Source organism: Eucalyptus grandis, chromosome 4, assembly GCF_016545825.1.
Source record: "Eucalyptus grandis isolate ANBG69807.140 chromosome 4, ASM1654582v1, whole genome shotgun sequence".
Taxonomy (NCBI): domain Eukaryota; kingdom Viridiplantae; phylum Streptophyta; class Magnoliopsida; order Myrtales; family Myrtaceae; genus Eucalyptus; species Eucalyptus grandis.
In genome coordinates this window covers 30,612,413-30,630,756 of record NC_052615.1, presented here as the reverse complement: position 1 = coordinate 30,630,756, position 18,344 = coordinate 30,612,413, and the positions used below count along the sequence as shown (strand labels likewise).

Below are 18,344 nucleotides of genomic sequence, written 5' to 3'. Positions count from 1 at the left end.
GGCCTGAGATGTGATCACAGGGTCCAATATCATCTCATGTCCACTGGGCCTGTCCAACATACAAGATGGGCCTAAGAAAATGCTTTACCATGTTTTTTTTTTCCTCCCGTTCCTCCCCATACATCAACCATAACCAATCAAATACAACTGATCAATCATAACGTTCGCGTGATATTTATCCTTACTGATTTTGTATCGAATTTTGAGAATTTGATTCTTTATTTAGTTTGCTTCTTGATCCCACATTGTTATTTAGTGTGTACAAAATATCACCTAATGTGATTGCTTGTCCACAACAATCAAGTTTTGATGGTTGAGTCTCTCATGGTGGTTGCTTGAGACCAACACAATAAAAAGAGAAATAATACATTAAGATCCAAATGTTGTATCTATATCAGTTATGTGGCCAACTATTGTTGCAGTGGTTGCCTGGACAGGGTAACCAATCTTATGATGTATTATAGATCAGTGGCGACCATCGCGATGGTGGTCTTAAGAACCAGCGTGGTGGTCGGCCACCCTTAAAACCAAGAACAATAGGGTAGCATTGCCATCATTGAATATCTAGGCTTATCTCAACAAAAAGGTGTCTTCAAACACTGAATGAGATCATTTTTTTCCTATTCAGGCGACCAAACACGTGCATTTTCTGTTGATATTTCACCAAAAGTTGGCCGATGTCCTTATATTTCCAAACAAACGGGAGATGAGATAGCATATAATTTTCTGAAGTTTAGGCTAAATGGTGCCTGACTGAATTAGTTGGAAATTACGCATAATATAGAGGTCGGTACATAATCATATTATGTAAAGGTAATGAAGTTGTTGAAGTGCTTGTGATGAATCTTATACATAAACGTCATATCCCATTCTTGAAAAAAATTGAGAAAGAGTGAGAACATCGACCTGATAGCAAAGACTTCCCACGAAAATTTCGTCTCGCCGGTCAAGAAAGGCAGTTTCGTAGTATAGAATTGACAGCACTCATCTAAGAAATCTAATAAAAGTAAACCTATGTGTCTGTTCAAAAAAAAAAAAAAAAAACCTATGTGAACGAAGATAACTTCAGCAAGGTAATGACTACGAAGTTCCATTGATGTTAGAAGGTCGAGCAATGAGACGACATGTTAAGCTATTACACCGACAAAAAATGTCATCTTGTCGACACCGCCATCGGACCCACTTCTTAAGTCTCCGAAAAGGAAATAAGGTTTTGAGTCAATTCAAATCCATTGATTTTGGCCTTCTTTTATGGTATGGAATCATGGAAAGATGCTTGATATGGTCAAAGTTCTTTAGCCCTTGTTAAGTTACCTACTAACCTCAAATTCATCTACCCTCTCCTTCTTTTGGCATGGTGAAATTGTTTTTGCAACAAGTGCCTCGTTAACCCAAGTCAATGATTAGTCATCTACCAAGATGGAGAAATGAAAATAGATAACTCCGTTGCCACCAGTTGAGCTTTGCTGGTTGATCAGCAAGTTTAAGGAAGAAGACAATGAACAGTGTTCTCTTAGGATAAAAGAGGAAAACATAATTATCAGTTAGGGCAATATTAAGAAAAAAAAAAGTCATTAAATCCTCAAAATATTGTTCTGAAAATGCTGAAAGCCTAACTTGCTTTGGGCTTTCAATAGATTAGGCAATAGGTTAGGTTTTCAGTATTCCAAATGTTAGTATTTGGCTAATGAGGCCCACAAAAACTGAACAAGACACTTTATAGTTTTCCCAAGGGGCTATGGAGACTCAAAAGTCTCTTAGGAAAATTGAACTAAATGGGATCTAACTAGTGAAAATGGCAATCAAGGAAAGCATCGAATTTAAAGCCACGGGACTCACTTAAACCAACTTCACTAGAAATCATACCAACTTGGGAGAAAATTTGCCTTCGTACATATAGTATACATTAATATGGAAATCTCTTCCCTCTCTTTGCCTAGCACCGGGCACCATCTCCATGTGTTGCCACCATCTTCACGTTGCTTGTCCATACATCTGTGTCTACGTAAGAGCACCTGAACGGCGCAAGATGCAACTTTCACACAAGTTGCGCGGCTAAGCCTGATGACCTTTGATTTGATGTCACAGCCTTAATGAGACCCATAGATTTGATTGCTCAACCAGAGGGAGGGAGTTTGTGCGTGTGATGGCGGCTCTAAGGCTTAGCTATGTAGGCCTGGTTATGCCTAGAAGATAATTCGACGCCATAGGTTTATTTTGGTATTGCTCTGACGGTGTGGATCATTGACGAATATCAATGATAGCGAAATTCAATCCTTCACTGCCGTGAGCGAAGCTATGGCGATGAATTTTGTTATCGTCGTGGTAGCGTATCAATGGTCATGGAATTATATTTCGTCGTCATAGCCTGATTTCTTGTAGCATGGAGACACGCACACATACAAAACTGGCTCACCTTCCTTATGAATGCTATTTTTTACACTGACGATCCACTTTAAATGGTTTCACCAGACGATGCATCTCTGATTGAATAACCCTTGTGGAAATGAGGTTTGATCACGAATATCCAGACTTTTCTCCGATGCGTGGGTGGGCCTAATGAAAAGTCAAATTGAAATCTGTGGCGCACTTGTGCTGCTTTAACGACCAAATTATAATTATTTAAAAAAAACAGCTTGACCAGAGTCATGCTATTACTAGACAAAGTCTAAGCCAAAGTCGTCCCCGTAATTCATCGCACGGTGCAACCGGGCGTTTCAGAGTTGAAGGCATTCACACCTTGTAGACTAATTCCATTTCTTGATAGCTTTGCTTCTCGTTTTCCTTCGATTTATGTCGTCTTGCAGCTTCCCACCTATGGATGGTTCCATGAAACTTACGTAACCGCGTCCGCTCTCTCTCGAACTTGTCTTTTCACTAATATAAATTTAAATATCCTTGGGAATAGGTGAGGTCAAGGTACGTCAACTCAAACCCCGTTCCTTCCAAGATTGTATTATAGTGCAAAGTCGAGCAGATTTCACGCGCTAATGGACAAGAAAAAAAGTATAACACGTTGTTTCAGGGATTGCGCCAAGAGTTAAAGAGAGACTCTGGGAGAGAGAGAGAGAGAGAGATAGTTAGACAATGACTTAAGCTCTTGCGGGGCATATATAGACTAATTTACATGAACCACTGAATCGGGTGAGACCCCATTCATTTAATGATATTCAGCACTATCCTATATGAATGAAATGTAAAGACCGATTCCATGAATGATATTGGAGCATCGCCCAACTGTCCTATATGAATGAAGTATAATTCTATGCATGTGAACGAGACATTTTAAGTACCTACCTAAGCATTAATCAAGTCAAAAAGTTTAGATAGCTTGGTCACAAGAAAAAAAAGACCAATATATGTATAGTGATTTGCAAATTTCTGCATCATGACATTAGACGCAATCAATTTAAGTTATATTTTTATATACAGAATCATAATTTTTTTTTTCTATGACCGTCTTGCCGTTATTTTAAATCTCCTGTCAATCCAAGAACTCGCAAATCAAAAATCCTAACTATTACCAGCTAATCTACCCTCCCCCATCACATGAGGACTCCGTCTTGTAAGAGCGCCGTGATGCTGCACTTTTGGTGGTCGACAACTGGGGCGGCCATGGCAAAATGACTTGGTGGTGCCGGTGGCGGGAGAAGATACTAGGGTTTGGTGTAGGATTTTTTTGGCTACTTTTGGTGTTAAGGTTTTTTGGGCTTCTTTTTACACAGATAGTAATTCAAGGTTTGTCTAGAAAAATTGTCGCATTTCACCTTTTTGTTTTAAACTTCCAAATCTTGCACCTAGACGCACTGGACTTTAAAAGGCTTGAAACTTTAAAAATAGATAAATGTTGACACGTATATGTAAATATATTTTTTTTCATAAATTTGAATAATACTTTAGATTTTAGTGGAGAGCAAAAAAGTTACTTTTTGACTCACTCACGCATGGCTGCACTGGTTGAAACATACCCTTGATTAGGCCATCGGGTCAAGGGTTCAATTCTTTGAGTCGTTCACGACTCTTAGAATAGTTCCGTGATTTAAGAGGGAGGCCCCGGCAGTGGGTTACTGAGTCAGTTTCCTCGAGATATAGTTGGTACCGTGCTTCCGAAGGTGAGCTAGGCCGATGAGTTAGGCTAGATCCTCGGCATAAAAAAAATAAAAAGGCTACTTTTGGCATTTCACATTAGACCGCAGCAAACAAATTATTGGTCCTTCCGGTCATGCAAATTTGTCCTGAATGCCAAACAATTATTTTGAAAAGTAAGGAGACAAAGTGAAGTAGCAGTGTAAGGAGAATCTTTACCGTGATCGGTATGCCTATTTTGCCGTACTTTTTGTGGGAAAAAGGTTTGTCTGTAACTTCGTGTACTGGTTCCAAGAAGAGCTCTCAACTTTTTGGTTGGCTTTTATTTTATGCCCAAAGATAAGTTTTTTTTTTTTTTTGATGACCTAGGAAACCCCGAAAGTCGACAGCCGGCCGGAAGAACCTGGGGCTGACGCAAGCTGGCCACCACACTTACGCCAGCAGTTAAATCACTCTGCGACGCACTGGGGATTTGAACCTCTCCCCTTCACGAGGGGGAGAGGGCCCAAAGCCAGCAACGCCACTCAGGTGGTGGGTGCCCAAAGATAAGTTCATTTGATAAAAGATGCTAAAAAAATACAGTTAGGTTGAAAAGGAGAAACATAAAAAGTGAGTCGGAAATTGATTATAACAATAGAAAATGCTAAACTTATTAATACCGATTTATAACAACAGCCTATTAAATTACATGTCAAACTATTATTAGTTGTTGAATACAATTCATTTATAAAATACCGGTGACAGTTTGACATGTATATATATATATATATATATATATATATTACATCAGTTTTAATGAACCTAATGTTGCTATTTATTGAACCCATCGTCATGCAGAAATTGGAAGTGGAGACGTATCAATGTGGGACATGAAATTAATATAATCGGTTTGATCGTTTCATTACCAAATGGGCTGAGTGAGATTTGTGCAATTCCTCGTGATGGGGCATCCAAAAAAGCACTCGAGTCAAAGTCCATTTCAAGTCATAAAATGAATAGTGATTCATCATGCCCAAGTCAACTCCATCGGACCACGCACCACTGGAGTCTAGACTCAGCGTCAAGAACGGTGAAGAAGATGCTTATACCTGACAAAGTCAATCCTAACTAGCTACAACCATACGAGATATCATTTCCATGATGACCAAGGTCCACTTAAACCATTCTTGGGGCAAAGAGGAGGCGGTTGTTTTATTCCATTTTCTCTTTTTTACTCGAAGACTCATGTGAATCCAACTAATTAGATTTAATCTATATAAAAGAAAGAAATAATTATGTCCACCCAAAATTTTCTATGACGTAATTAGTTACGAGTTAGCCGTGTGTGTTCATAAAACAGTAAGTTTCCTCATCTTGACCCTACCTCATGTTCTTTTCCTTGGCCGAAGATAGAAGGACGCATTTCTAAAGCCCTTCCATGAGTCTCTTGATTGGCTGGCTAGCTACAAGATGTACAAAATGGACCATCCGAACTGAAAATTGTCCGACTAAATTAGATTGACCGATTTAGTATGGTTTCCTAGAATGTCAGTTTGGTTCCCATTTCTAAGGGAGAATCGGACCAGACTGACTAAACATACTTCTTTCATTTTATTGTTTCTTCAAAAAATTTGTAAAATGTAAACCAAACAATATTTTGGTCCAGTTCCGAGTAGTGGAAAAAAATAAATGATTGGTTCCATTGGACCGGATCGAACCGATGGTGTGGTTCGGTTCCCGATTTCGATTTTTGAGAACCAAGAACCGATAACCTCTACTAACCACCATTTTAATAGGTGACAAAAATAAGAAGGGGCAACCAGTTTTGGCAGCCCCCTTTAGTGTTACTCTAAAGGTTCCATACTTGTGATGGAATGTTCTCATATGGTTAACAGGCCATTTGACTAACTAAAAATTGTGTAAATCACAATTTACATAAAATATCATCCCTACGGTTGCTAGCGAATATATATAACTTTCTCAATTTAACGTATATTTTGTCATAAATAAAAAAAAAAAAAAAGAAAGAAGCAAATGTAATTTTGTATCTTGAAAAAATAATAATTTGATATATAGTGTGTGGAAAACTTAATGCGATCACGGTTTGATGATATCATGATTCCATCAGCCTAAGATAAAGCTTTTTCTAGATTGCGAAGAGGGTCAAGTCGAAATTAGGAGAGAAATGCCAGTGAAATTCCAAATTGATGTGGGACAATTACTTAGATTACAGCCTTTACAGGAAAGGCATGATGTGTATCGATGTCTTGAATAATATAGCATAGAGAAACATCTGATCTTGATTTAAGACGGTTAAGTCACTTGATCAAAAAATATACGTTTCTTCTTTGAAGTGCAATTTACTTGGAAATGGTCAACCATTTTCGTTGGAAGCGCGAAACTTCTGCCTGCATGCCTGCACGGGAGCTGTAGAGCAAATATCTGTTTGCTGCAGTTAGACTATATTAATTATAATCTAAGTTATCCGAGAGAAACTTAAAGGGAAAAATAGAGAGAAAGATAATTATAGAAAAAATGGAGGCGGTAATTTGCTCTACTATTTTGCAAGACATGAAAATTGAAACTCACACTTAAAATTAATCATCCACACCCTTACCTCTCTGTGGAGATTTGAGAATGTCACATCCATTTTCCAGTGTAGGAAGTGATTAATTTCCCCAACTTGTTTTGAGGATAGATTTTAATAGCAAAACCATTAATTGAATCGACTTTGGTTTACCTTTCACTTAATTAAATCTTGCGGCGTATGTATTTTGATTTTCTATTTTGCAACTTGAAATATGTAAAAATTTCACAATTTATATATATTAACACTTAAATTAGTATATGATTTTTCTGGTTTTTTTTTTCCTTCCAAAATTTGAATGATACATTGAATTTTATGGTTATAAAGTAACATGGAGTAATGTTGGCTCACATGGCAGGAGATCTAAACTTCACAATATTCATGAGTTGTCATTGTACAGGGAATGGTGTTGTCCTACCGACATTGCTTAGAGAATGAATGTTCGAACTTAAATTTGCAGACAGATCTTCCCTCGATTTCACTCACGTTCCATCGATCCTAGACATAAGCGAGCTTTATCATTGTCAAAGTCCCACGCAGACATTAGGAGCGATTGCAGGGTTACAGTCAGTCCTTACACACTTCGATCTAGAAATTGTACCCATTCGATGAATCGTTCGATTGGATTTGTGCCACAAGTTGATTAGACTGGTCGCACGCGGTGGTCCTGAGTTTCATTGTCATGACGACCCCCCAGCAAAGGAAAAAAGAAGAAGAATACACACCCGGGAAAACCCTACTGTATTCCAGTACGGGGATATAGGACGACAAGCTTTTTTCCAGCACAAGCGCGTGGAAATTTGCAAGCAAAACCCAGGTCTCCCTCTCTCTCTCTCATTTCACTGCTCTTGAAGTCTTTCTTCTCTCCCTCTTCTTCTCTCAATTTTTCCACGAGAACTCGATCTCTTCGCAGTGTGATGATTTCAACACGTCCTTCTTGTACACAACTACAACCAACAGCAGCAAGATAGGAAAGCCAAAAGCAAGTTGTTTTGAGAGAGAGAGAGAGAGATGGAGGATTTGCCACCAGGCTTTCGGTTCTTCCCGACGGAAGAAGAGTTGGTTTCGTTCTATTTACGAAGCAAGCTCGAGGGAACAAGAGGGGCTCTGCACGGGCTTATTGACCGGGTCATACCCGTTCTTGATATCTACGAGTTCAATCCGTCGGACCTTCCACGTATGTAGCAATCCTTGCTTCTTCTTCTTCTTCTTCTTCTTGACGGTCGTCGCTTGCTTTCATGTTGCAAAGCACTTTCAAATTAAAAGATCTGACTGCAGAGGGAGAAGATAAAGCATTACAGTTTTTTTATCACTTAACATCAGAGCATTCATTCTCCATCCAGCTCTTTTCGTTTTTTCATGTGGACCTACTATGCATTTCTGCATGAATTTGCCATTCGTCCTTTTCAACTTTAATGAAGTAGTGATCTAAGATGCTTCTCTTTTAAGATTTCTTGCATTTCTTTAAATCATAAAATGGATTCTCCTTCGAAACTCGGTTTCTTATTAAGTACTACGAGTTTGGGACGACGTATTATGACAGATTCTATGATGGCCTTCACTTTTTATGCCCTTGTCTGAAAAGAAAATAACCAAAGAGAATTTGGAGAAATTATATATGCAAGTTGTACCTTTTAGACACCAACTATTGATATGTATGCATGGTTTTCTTCTAAATAAGTAAAACGCCATGGGCTTCAACTTTTTCACATCATTCAGGTTGTCGGATAGCTAATGAATGGAAATTCACCAAACTTATATATTAGCATGTAATTGATGGAGTGATTCCATAAATTCTTGATTTATTTTCCCAAGCAGTGTTCTTATGCATATGCAACATGTACACACAGTATGATTTCATGATATAGTTTGAATGCACGCGCATGTGTTAGAAATGGTGAAAAAATTAAATACAGCCCTACCAACGGAAGATTATATATGATAAGATCTATACTCTTCTATTATGTAACAAAAATATTCTTTTGGATCCAGAATTTGCAGGAGATCTATGCCGCAGAGATCCGGAGCAATGGTTCTTCTTCATCCCGAGGCAGGAGAGCGAGTACCGTGGTGGGAGGCCGAGGCGGCTCACAACCACTGGGTACTGGAAAGCCACGGGCTCTCCCGGTTTCGTCTACTCAAACAATCACATTGTGGGAGTGAAGAGAACTATGGTGTTCTACACAGGACGAGCTCCGAACGGTGGGAAAACCGAATGGAAGATGAATGAGTACAGAGCCATTGAAGGGGAGGCTACTTCTCCTCAAGACATCTCAGTGGTGGTATGTGATGCGCTAATCCATTTTTTTTTTTTTAACGAAAAACTGTTGGATAATCTATGTCACGCACGTATGAAATAGTTTAACGTGGTTGAAAATGTTTCTCGCGTAATCTTATTCTGGACATGGTTATGCTGGAGGTGGTGCAACTGCAATGGCATTAACAGTAATCAAGACGAAAAAAGATCCGCGTAACCTAAGTGCAAGTGCTTGTACCAACCTGAGCATACTCTCGTTCGTCTTTATTTTGAATGAATAATTGCAGGCGACGCAAGAATTCAGCGTGTGCCGGGTGTACAAGAAAACAAAGACCTTGAGGTCATTCGACCGAAGACCGATAGGAGATATAATTGGAAGCAGCAGCCACACATTTCAACAGAACACCATGCCAAATGATGGTCGACATCCTCAGGATATGACATCATCTCGTCGGGGTAGTCCTCCACCCACGGAGCGAGCAAGCTCCTCGGCAGACAGTTCAAGCGCCTCCGGGGACCATGGGACAATTCCGTCGCAAGCAGGGGGATTAGGAAGCGGTATTGACATCGAGATGCTGCCCGGTGAGAGCGAATTGTCCTTGCAGGACTGGGAACAGTTCTGGTCTGGTCCTAACTAAGAATGTTACTTCAATACGTATAAATAAACAATCGCAGATTCATGTTGTCATGATTTAAGTAGATGCTTAGTTCTTTCGAATTACCTCGGTGGTGCTAAGTAGATGCTTAGTTCTTTCGAATTTATAGTCCGTTCAAAGTGGGTCTGTATCTTAAATTCGACCATGGATGTAGAACTGATATAAACGTCTAGTGGATGTTTTCTCGTGTACCATATCATTTGTGCGATTATTTCTATGCGAAATTCTCATGAATCAAATGGGTCCGTGCGTGCGTGCTTCTTATGTGAAGAATTGGTCCATGTGATTAATTGCATGTGTAATAAACTCTAGAGCCCCGAAATGATTGCCTGGGAATATGATTTGCTTCTAATCTCTTTCTTTTTCCGATGAAATTATCTCAGACGCATTCCACTAGATAGATACCAAAACTTTGCGATGTTGGTTTTGGTACATATAAGTTAGAATTCGCTGTTAATATTGAAAAACCTATATAATGGGTAGTAATCAACATAACTGTCTTGTGCATCAGGCTTTATTAATTTTGGAAAACCTTTTGCCTTGAGATCATATCTGATGATGTTTTATCTAGGAATAATAAATGGTTTTATACAAAATCGATCTACAAAGAAAAATTTATATTCTTGTTGGGTGTTTAAATATCATTTACTCAAATAGCTGCTTGCAATTTGCCACGCTATTATTAATTTCAGTATCCTTAGCATTATTCGTGCATGTAACCAGTGATAGAGTCAATGAATAGAATTAAAGCTATCATGCTGAGCTTGATCAAAGCTACCTAACTTATAATCACAATTGTGACTTCTAGAATTCTTGGATACGATAAGCTAACAAATTTGTGTAAGGTTTCTTCATAGCTGCCTACCACCTTCATGCAGAAAAAGTATAGCATTTTGGGAAAATTTTAAAAGGTTTAATATCCTGAAAAACTCCAAATTGATACACTTGTTAAACTAATTTTTTGATCATAAAAATCCAAACTAGTATGTTTGTGACGAATTTACCCAAACTAATTTGTTCGATTACCAAAAACCCTAAATTGAAACATTTGTGACAAATATACTCTCCATTAAATTGAATTAATACCACAAAAAATTACAAAAATTGTATAATTGTGACATATGGAAAGTAAAATCCCAAATTGGTACATCGGTCAACTGTCACGTATCATTTTACTTAGTAAAATTTAACAGAGAATAAATTTGTCACAAGTATATCAATTTGTGATAAATTTCTCAAAAATTTACTAGTTTGGAGTTTTTGATAGTTAAAAAATTAGTTTTGGGTAAATTTGTCACATACATATCAGTTTTTGGTTTTTTAAAGATTAACCCATTTTAAAAAGTAGTGACAAACCCTCAAAGTCAATTATTAAGTATTTTTCATGGAAAGATTTTTGGAGTCGCAGCATATTTTTTACAAGTCAACAATTCAAAGCACCTGTCATTGTTTACTTTTGTGAAAATGACTTTTAAGTGTACATAACTGCTTTTCAGAATCTTTTCAAACTAGAATTGGGCTTTGCTACAATTGAGCCAATGAGGGTTGCTAAGTGGGTGTTGACACGTAAAATTTACGCAACCCCATTTAATTATTCACTTCATAAAAATTAGGAGTTGGTCAAAACCAAAACAAAAATATTGTTAATTTGCATTATATTACGAACATTTTAATCGTCACAGGCCCACGTTAATGGCATTTTAATTAACCAGGTGCTGAATAGGTTCAAGCAGGGAGGCTTTGAACTTAATTAAATTTTTAGGACTAAGTCCACAAGAGCATGAAATTTGGCCCATTCAAAACCTATAGTGGCCGAAATTTTCATGTGTCTAGCACCTGGGGAGTCTCAGACTAGGAAAGATCAAATTTTGAAGCAACAAGGGCATTATTTTTGAAAACTTTTGTCATGGCGAAATAAGGAAGAAAATATCCTAATTTCCTGATAAAGAAATCACATAATCTAAAATAGGGTATCTCTTGTTCTCGTAAGAGAACCCAATGCTTATGCCTATAAAATTCTAAATCTATTAATTTTTTGTTAATTAAGTCATAAATCTTTTTATGTTTTGCAATTGAGTCCATCCATAAATTTGATTGAAAATAATTGAAGTAGACATCGACAGTCCTATGTGATATAGTTGACATTAAATGAATAATTTTCAATAATATTTCGTATTTTGTAAACTTTTTTATTTCCTTTTTCTCTTTGTATTTTTTGCTTTCTCTCTCTCTCTCTTTTTCCCCCATTTTTCCGGGCCTTTTCAATGGCGAGGGTAGCCCTCGCTCGAGGCCGGTGACCTAAAGGAAAAGGGGAAAAAAGACAAAAATAGAAGAAAAGAAGAGAAATTGAGAAAAAAGGAAAAAGTAAAGAAGAAGAAGAAACAATTCAAAAATTCAAAAAATATCATGTCCAAGCCAAGGCAAGCGCAGCTGTCATGACTCAGGACGTCGTTGAAGCCCCATCGTGTCATAGCCTGCTTGCTGCGCTGGAATCCTCGACACCGTGAAGTCCTGCATCTTTAGTCGATTCAGGGGGCCTACTACTCACGGTCAACATCTGGCAGTGTTCCTTTCCTAATTTTTACATTTTTTTTTTCAATTTCTTTTTAAAAAGAAAAAAAATATTTTTTTATAAAAAATTATAAAAATCATCAATATCAACGATTTTCAGCCAAAATATTACATTAATAAATCATCAACATATTTAAGACTTTAAATTGGTATCCATTTAATAAGTTTATGATTATTTTGATAATTATCAGTTATATTACAAATTTATACATTTGCAACTATGTATGGTTCCTGAAATATTGCAACTTGCAAGGTTGACCCACATGAACGGCGGGGCGTGGCTAAGTTTGATAACCTTTGATTTGACATCGCGACCTTAATAAGGGCCTCAGATTTGCACGCTCAACCTGAGGGAGGGAGTTTGTGCGTGCGATGGCCACTCTAAGGGTTGTAGGGTTAGAAGACAATTCGCCAATTTAAGGTTTGTTCTGATGTGCTCTAACGTGACAAGGTTGATATTGTCTCACTATAACGACGATCATTGACGAGTCCAATGGCGGCTAATTTCCAACTTCACCGCCATGAGCCAAGCTATGGGGATGAATTGTGCTGTCGTCGTGGCATCATATCAATGGTGATGGAGTTACATTTGGTCGCCATAGCCTGATTTCTTGTAGCATTGAAACACGCACACTCGTACAAAATTGGCTCACCTTACTTACGAATGCCAGTTTTTACTAGACGATGGATCTCTGATTGCGTAACCGTTGGAGAATTAAGGTTTAATCACAAATATCCGGACTGTTTATCCATTGTGTGGGTGGGCCTAAGGAAAAATCGAATTGAAATCTGTGGCGCACTTGTTTTGCTTTAAAAACCAAGATATTATTTACTAAAAACGGCTTCACCATAGTAATGCTATTGATAGACAAAGTCTTAAGAGTTAACTCAAGTCGTCCTCATAATTCTTCGCACGGTCCAACCATTCGAACCAACCACCTAGATTCGATTCGCTCGGTGGTCGCCTTTCCAACATGGAAGGGGGAGGTGAGGTTCAAATCCCCCTTCTCGGGGATGCGGTGGGGACGCTTAAGTTTCGGGAGTGGGTTTCGACTCCCACGTCCCGCAAAAGGCGGGGCAAAAGTCTAAGAGTAAGTGTAGAGTAGGAATTGACAAAAAAAAAAAAAAAACCATCATAACCAGAATTTAGAGCATTCGCCCCCGAATTATGTAAAGGTGATGAACTTGCTGAAATGCGACTGGCTAGCAAAAAATTTCCACGAAAATATCGTCGCGTCGGTCGGGGAATTCAACCTCCCGTCCATGTCCATGACAAAAGGGTCGGGCCATAGTACGGAATTGATAGTACTTATCTAAGAAATCTATTACAACAAAACCTATATTAACAAGGATTAATACCTTAAAAAATCCCAAACTGATACACGTGTGACAAATTTATGATAAATTATTTTTTTTTTATTATGAAAAACCAAAAACCGGTATAACCGACAAATGTACCCCGACCAACCATGAAAAAACCTAAACCGGTACATTTATGACAAATTTACCTAAAACTATTTTATTCGACTATAAAAAATCCTAAATTGGTAAATTTGCGACAAATATACCCTCTGTTAAATTGGATTAATACCACAAAAAATGTAAATTGTGACAAATGGAACATAAAATTCCAAATTGGTATACTAGTCAACTGTTACATGTCATTTAACTTAATAATTTGATGATAAAATTTAACAAAAACTAACAAAGAGTAAATTTGTCACAAGTATACAAATTTAGGGTAAATTTGTCAAAGGTATATCAGTTTTGGGGTTTTTGGTGGTCAAAAAAATAGTTTGGGATAAATTTGTCTCAAGTATACCAATTTGAAGTTTTTCAGGATATTAACCCTATTAACAAAGATAACTTTAGTAAAGTAACGACCCTAAAGTTCAATTGACGTGAGGAGGTTGAGCAACGACACAACAAGATAGGCAATTACCCCAACAAATATCGTGTTGTCAACATTGCTGTTGGACTCACTTCTTAAACTTCTAAAAAGTTAAAAAGGTTTTAAGTCAAGGAAAAATGTCACAAAAAACGGGAGAAGTACATTATCAGTGTCATAAGTTGTGTACGGCGCTCACTTTGGCACCAAAAGTTTCCGTCGAATCACTTAAGTGCCAAAAAGTTTAAAAAACGATCATTTTAGTGTCAACTCCGATAAGATTGGCCGGAAATCCGACATGACACTTTTTTTTATTAATTTTTGACACTGATGTGGATCGCCGGAAAGTATAGTCAGCATGTAAACCATAAAATGACGTCGTTTGGTGTCTCTCCCCCAATTCAAAATCCCAAACCCTAAATCTGCCGGATAATCTTAGCCACCGCCACCCTCTTTGTCCTCTTCGTCCTCTTCTCCTCCCTTGCCGTCCTCTCCGCCGCCAAGCACCGCCACCTCCTCTATTACCTCGACAAGTTTGGCGACCACGGCGAGCACGTCGTTGTCGACCCCTCCGCGCCCTTCGAGAACCTGCGCCTCCGCAACGCCTACGTCACCCTTTAGGCCCTGAAGCAGGCCATCCTCTCCGACCCCAACAACTTCATCGCCAACTAGGTCGGCCCCAACGTTTGCGGCTACTCCAACGTCTTCTGCTCTCCCACCCTCGACGACCCCGATGTCCACACCATCACTAGCATCAATCTCAACCACGACGGCATCACCGATGATGGGCCAGTCGCCATCCTTGATGGCCCCCACACTCATGGCCGTGGCTCCGACCCCGACCCCAACCCCGACTTGGCCACTTGGCGGCCAAGTTGAAGGCCGTGATCTCAAGTGCGAACCTCATGTCGCTGAGTGATGGCGATCGAGCAAGCTAGGTTGACAACGGCCGAGCGAGCTGGGTTGGCGGCCGACAAGGATCGGAACCCTAATTTCAATCTCCAAATAAAATAAAATAAAAATCCCAAAATGAGTTGTGCGGCGTCGTTTTTGTAAGGCCATCCACTTAGGATGGCAAAACGACGTCGTTTCTTAAGGAGGACGGAAAACGACGTTGTTTCTCAAGCCATGTCGATTTTTTTTTTTAAAATATAAAAGCTACGTAATCATTTTGGCCGGAATCTCCTGTTGGTGGTACCAAAGTGATCGTTTTTCCTCTGATTTGACACTTAAGTAATTCGATTGAAACTTTTGACACCAAAGTAAGCGCCATACACAAGTTATGATACTGATAGTGTACTTCTCCCCACAAAAAAACGTTAAAATTTATTTAATGTGACAAATTTATTTCGAACTTTTTTTTATGACATAAAAAAACCCAAATTTTACCAATTATGACAAATTATCCTAATTTTTTTTTTTGCAACACAAAAACCTCAAACTTATATTCATGTGACACATTTACCCCAAATTATAGGGCATTTTTATCTTTTACTTTTTACTTTTCTTTCTTTTTTCTTCTCCTCTTCCCTCCATTGGCCATGGCAGAGGGAAGCCGGACTCAAGCGAGATCACCCTTGCCAGCATCGGATGAGCGTTGCCCTTACTTGGGCGAGCGAGGGCGGCCCTCCCCTGGGTTGGGCGAGGTCAGCCCTCGCTAGATCTAGCGAGGCAACCCTCCCTCGACGCAGGTGAGGCGGCCCTCGCCACAGCCCTCCCTAGCCCAAGCGAGGGCGACACTCGCCGGATGCCGACCCTCGCTCGATGCCATTGAGGGCCACCCTTGCCAGCCCAAGTCACCCTCACTTGGGCCGACTTCCCTTCGCCAGCAGAGAAGAAGAAAAAAAAAGAAAAAAGGAAAGAAAAAGAAAAAGAAAAGATGAAAAATACTCTTTAGCCATAAAGTTGGGGTAAATGTGTTACAGTTGATAAAATTTGAGGTTTTTTGTATCACAAAAAAAATTGGGGTAAATTTATTATAATGGGTAAGATTTAGGATTTTTGGTGGCTTTTTCCTTTAAGTCCATTCAAATAGGTTGATTTTGGCCTTCTTTTGTGGGGTGGAATTTTGGAGAGATGCTCGACACGGTCAAAGTTCTTCAACCCCTCTTAAATTACCGACTAACCTCAAAACTTCATTGATCGTTTCCAATGACCACACCCCTTCCTTCTTTTGGCATGGCGAAATGTTTTGTGACTAGATAGATAAATAGAAATAGATGGGCTTCGCTCTATTGCTACGAATGAGTTTTTTGCTTCGTCTTTTATATTCGCACCCTTGAATTATTGACGAATTATATAATTTTCGCGCTAAAATTATACGAAGGGCGAAAGCTGAGCACATGGGCCTTTTAATTATGTGTTGTGATCATCTTTAATTCGGGAATGAACTCGCATTTTAAGTTTGTTCTCCCTAACTAGTTGAAATGGAAATCAAGGAAAAGATCGAGTTTAAGCCACGCAACTCACTTAAACCAACTTTATCAGAAATTATACCAATTTGGGAAAAAATTCGCACCCATACACACATTAAAACCCTGATATGGAAATCTCTCCCCTCTCTTTGCCTAACACCGAGCACCACCTCCATGTGTTGCCGCCATCTTCATGTTACTCGTCCATGCATAGTGTTTGTGTTTGAGTATTCGAACATTGGAAGGTCGACGCGACTTTCACATGACTTTCTCGGATTCGCAGGCTCAACCAGAGGAGGGAGTTTGTGCGTGTGATGGTGGCTCTAAGGGTCGTGGGGCTAGAGTTTATAATCGGTGGTAGCTGTGGTCCTGCGGAGGCCTGGTGATGGATAGAAGATAATTCGACGACTGCTTTTACTGCTATATCGGGAATTACTCCATATATTGTTTGGCGTAAAACGGATAGTCGATTTGTAGGTTTGTTCTGATTTGCTCTAACGGTGTGGATCATTGACGAATATCAAATGGAAGCCAAATTCCTCCTTCACTGCCACTAGCCAAGCTGTGGCGATGAATTGTGTTGTCGTCATGGTAGCGTATCAATGGTGATGGTATTATTTTTCGTTGCTATAGCCTATGAAGCACGAACACATTCGGGAACCTTCCGTGTCGTGTCGGACATGTGTCGGCGTGTCCGACATGCTGGGACACGCTTGGACACGCGGTCAAAACGTGTCGAAAAAAATCCGACACGTGGTCAACTCTTATCGACACGCTCCAACTCACGTGTCCGAAAGAGCAAGAGGCTGGGTTTTGGGGCGGGTCTGCAAGCGTGAAGGGAGAGTGAATCGTTGTAGAAGGCGATGGAGGGTGGAGATGAGGGCAAGGGAGAGGAATCGAGGTTGTGGGGCAAGGCTGCAACGGTGAGGCCGCGATGGTGAGATAGGGCTGGAGGAAGAGAGAACCAAGTGATTGAGATGGCTGTGACAGAGGACCAGAGACAAGGTTACGACCGCAAAAGAGGGAGGACCAAAGGCAAGGGAGCGAGCAATGAGGCGATCAAGAGAGAGTACAAATTGAGAGGGAGAGGATCGTGCAATGAAGGAGGAGGGAGCGGCTAGCATTTTCTGAGAGTTTTCAAGGTTGCTCTTTTTGTTTTAAGAAGAATGGTAGAAAAAAGATAAAGAATGGGGATGGCGTGCAAGGAGGAGGCTACGGTTTAGGTTTCCAAGGAAGGGCAAAAAAAAATAAAAATGGGGGGTGCCGTGGAGGAGAAGTCTAGGAGGAGGAGGCAATTAGGTTTGGGTTTCCAAAGAGGGTAGAAAAAAATTAAAAAAATGAGGTGCCGTGCAAGGAGGAGGCACCTAGGCTGAATAGTAGGTAGCTAGGTTGAATAGTAGGCAGCTAGTGTTTGGGTTTTTAAGGAAGAGTTTGAAAAAAAAAATTAAAAATGATGGTGCCATGAAGAGCAAAAAAAAAAAAAAATGGGATGTCCGTCCAATTGAGGCGAAATTTGTCTTTCTTTTTTTTTTTTCTTTTTTGGAGGAGAGGGTGGAGGGTGATTTCAAGAAAGAAAAAAGATGAATAATGTTGAATAATAATAAATTATGATCACTGTAAAAGATTATAAATTTATTTAAATAAGTTGACTTTACTATTTATTTTTGAAATAATTATATGTATATATAAAAATATTTATTTATTATATAACGTGTCCCAACGTGTCGAAATTTTTTATTTTTTAAGAAATGACGTGTCAACGTGTCGTGTCGTGTCACATGTCACGTATCTGTGTCGGTGCTACATAAGCTATAGCCTGATTTCTTGTATCATTGAAATACGCATACATGTAAAACAGGCTCACCTTACCCCCTTTTTTTTTTTGGTTGAAAGGCTCAACTTACTT

General features: G+C 39.2%; 1 protein-coding gene across 1 annotated transcript; it reads left to right on the top strand.

Annotated features, from left to right (window-relative positions):
- The first annotated feature begins 7,407 nt into the window (after window positions 1-7,407).
- On the top strand, window positions 7,408-9,761 carry LOC104415199 (NAC domain-containing protein 90). The gene is made up of 4 exons (XM_010026455.3): window positions 7,408-7,469; window positions 7,566-7,829; window positions 8,645-8,934; window positions 9,197-9,761. Exons 2-4 carry the CDS (start codon window positions 7,664-7,666, stop codon window positions 9,545-9,547), a joined length of 807 nt encoding a protein of 268 aa, XP_010024757.1. The 5' UTR covers window positions 7,408-7,469; window positions 7,566-7,663; the 3' UTR covers window positions 9,548-9,761.
- The last annotated feature ends 8,583 nt before the right edge of the window (window positions 9,762-18,344 follow it).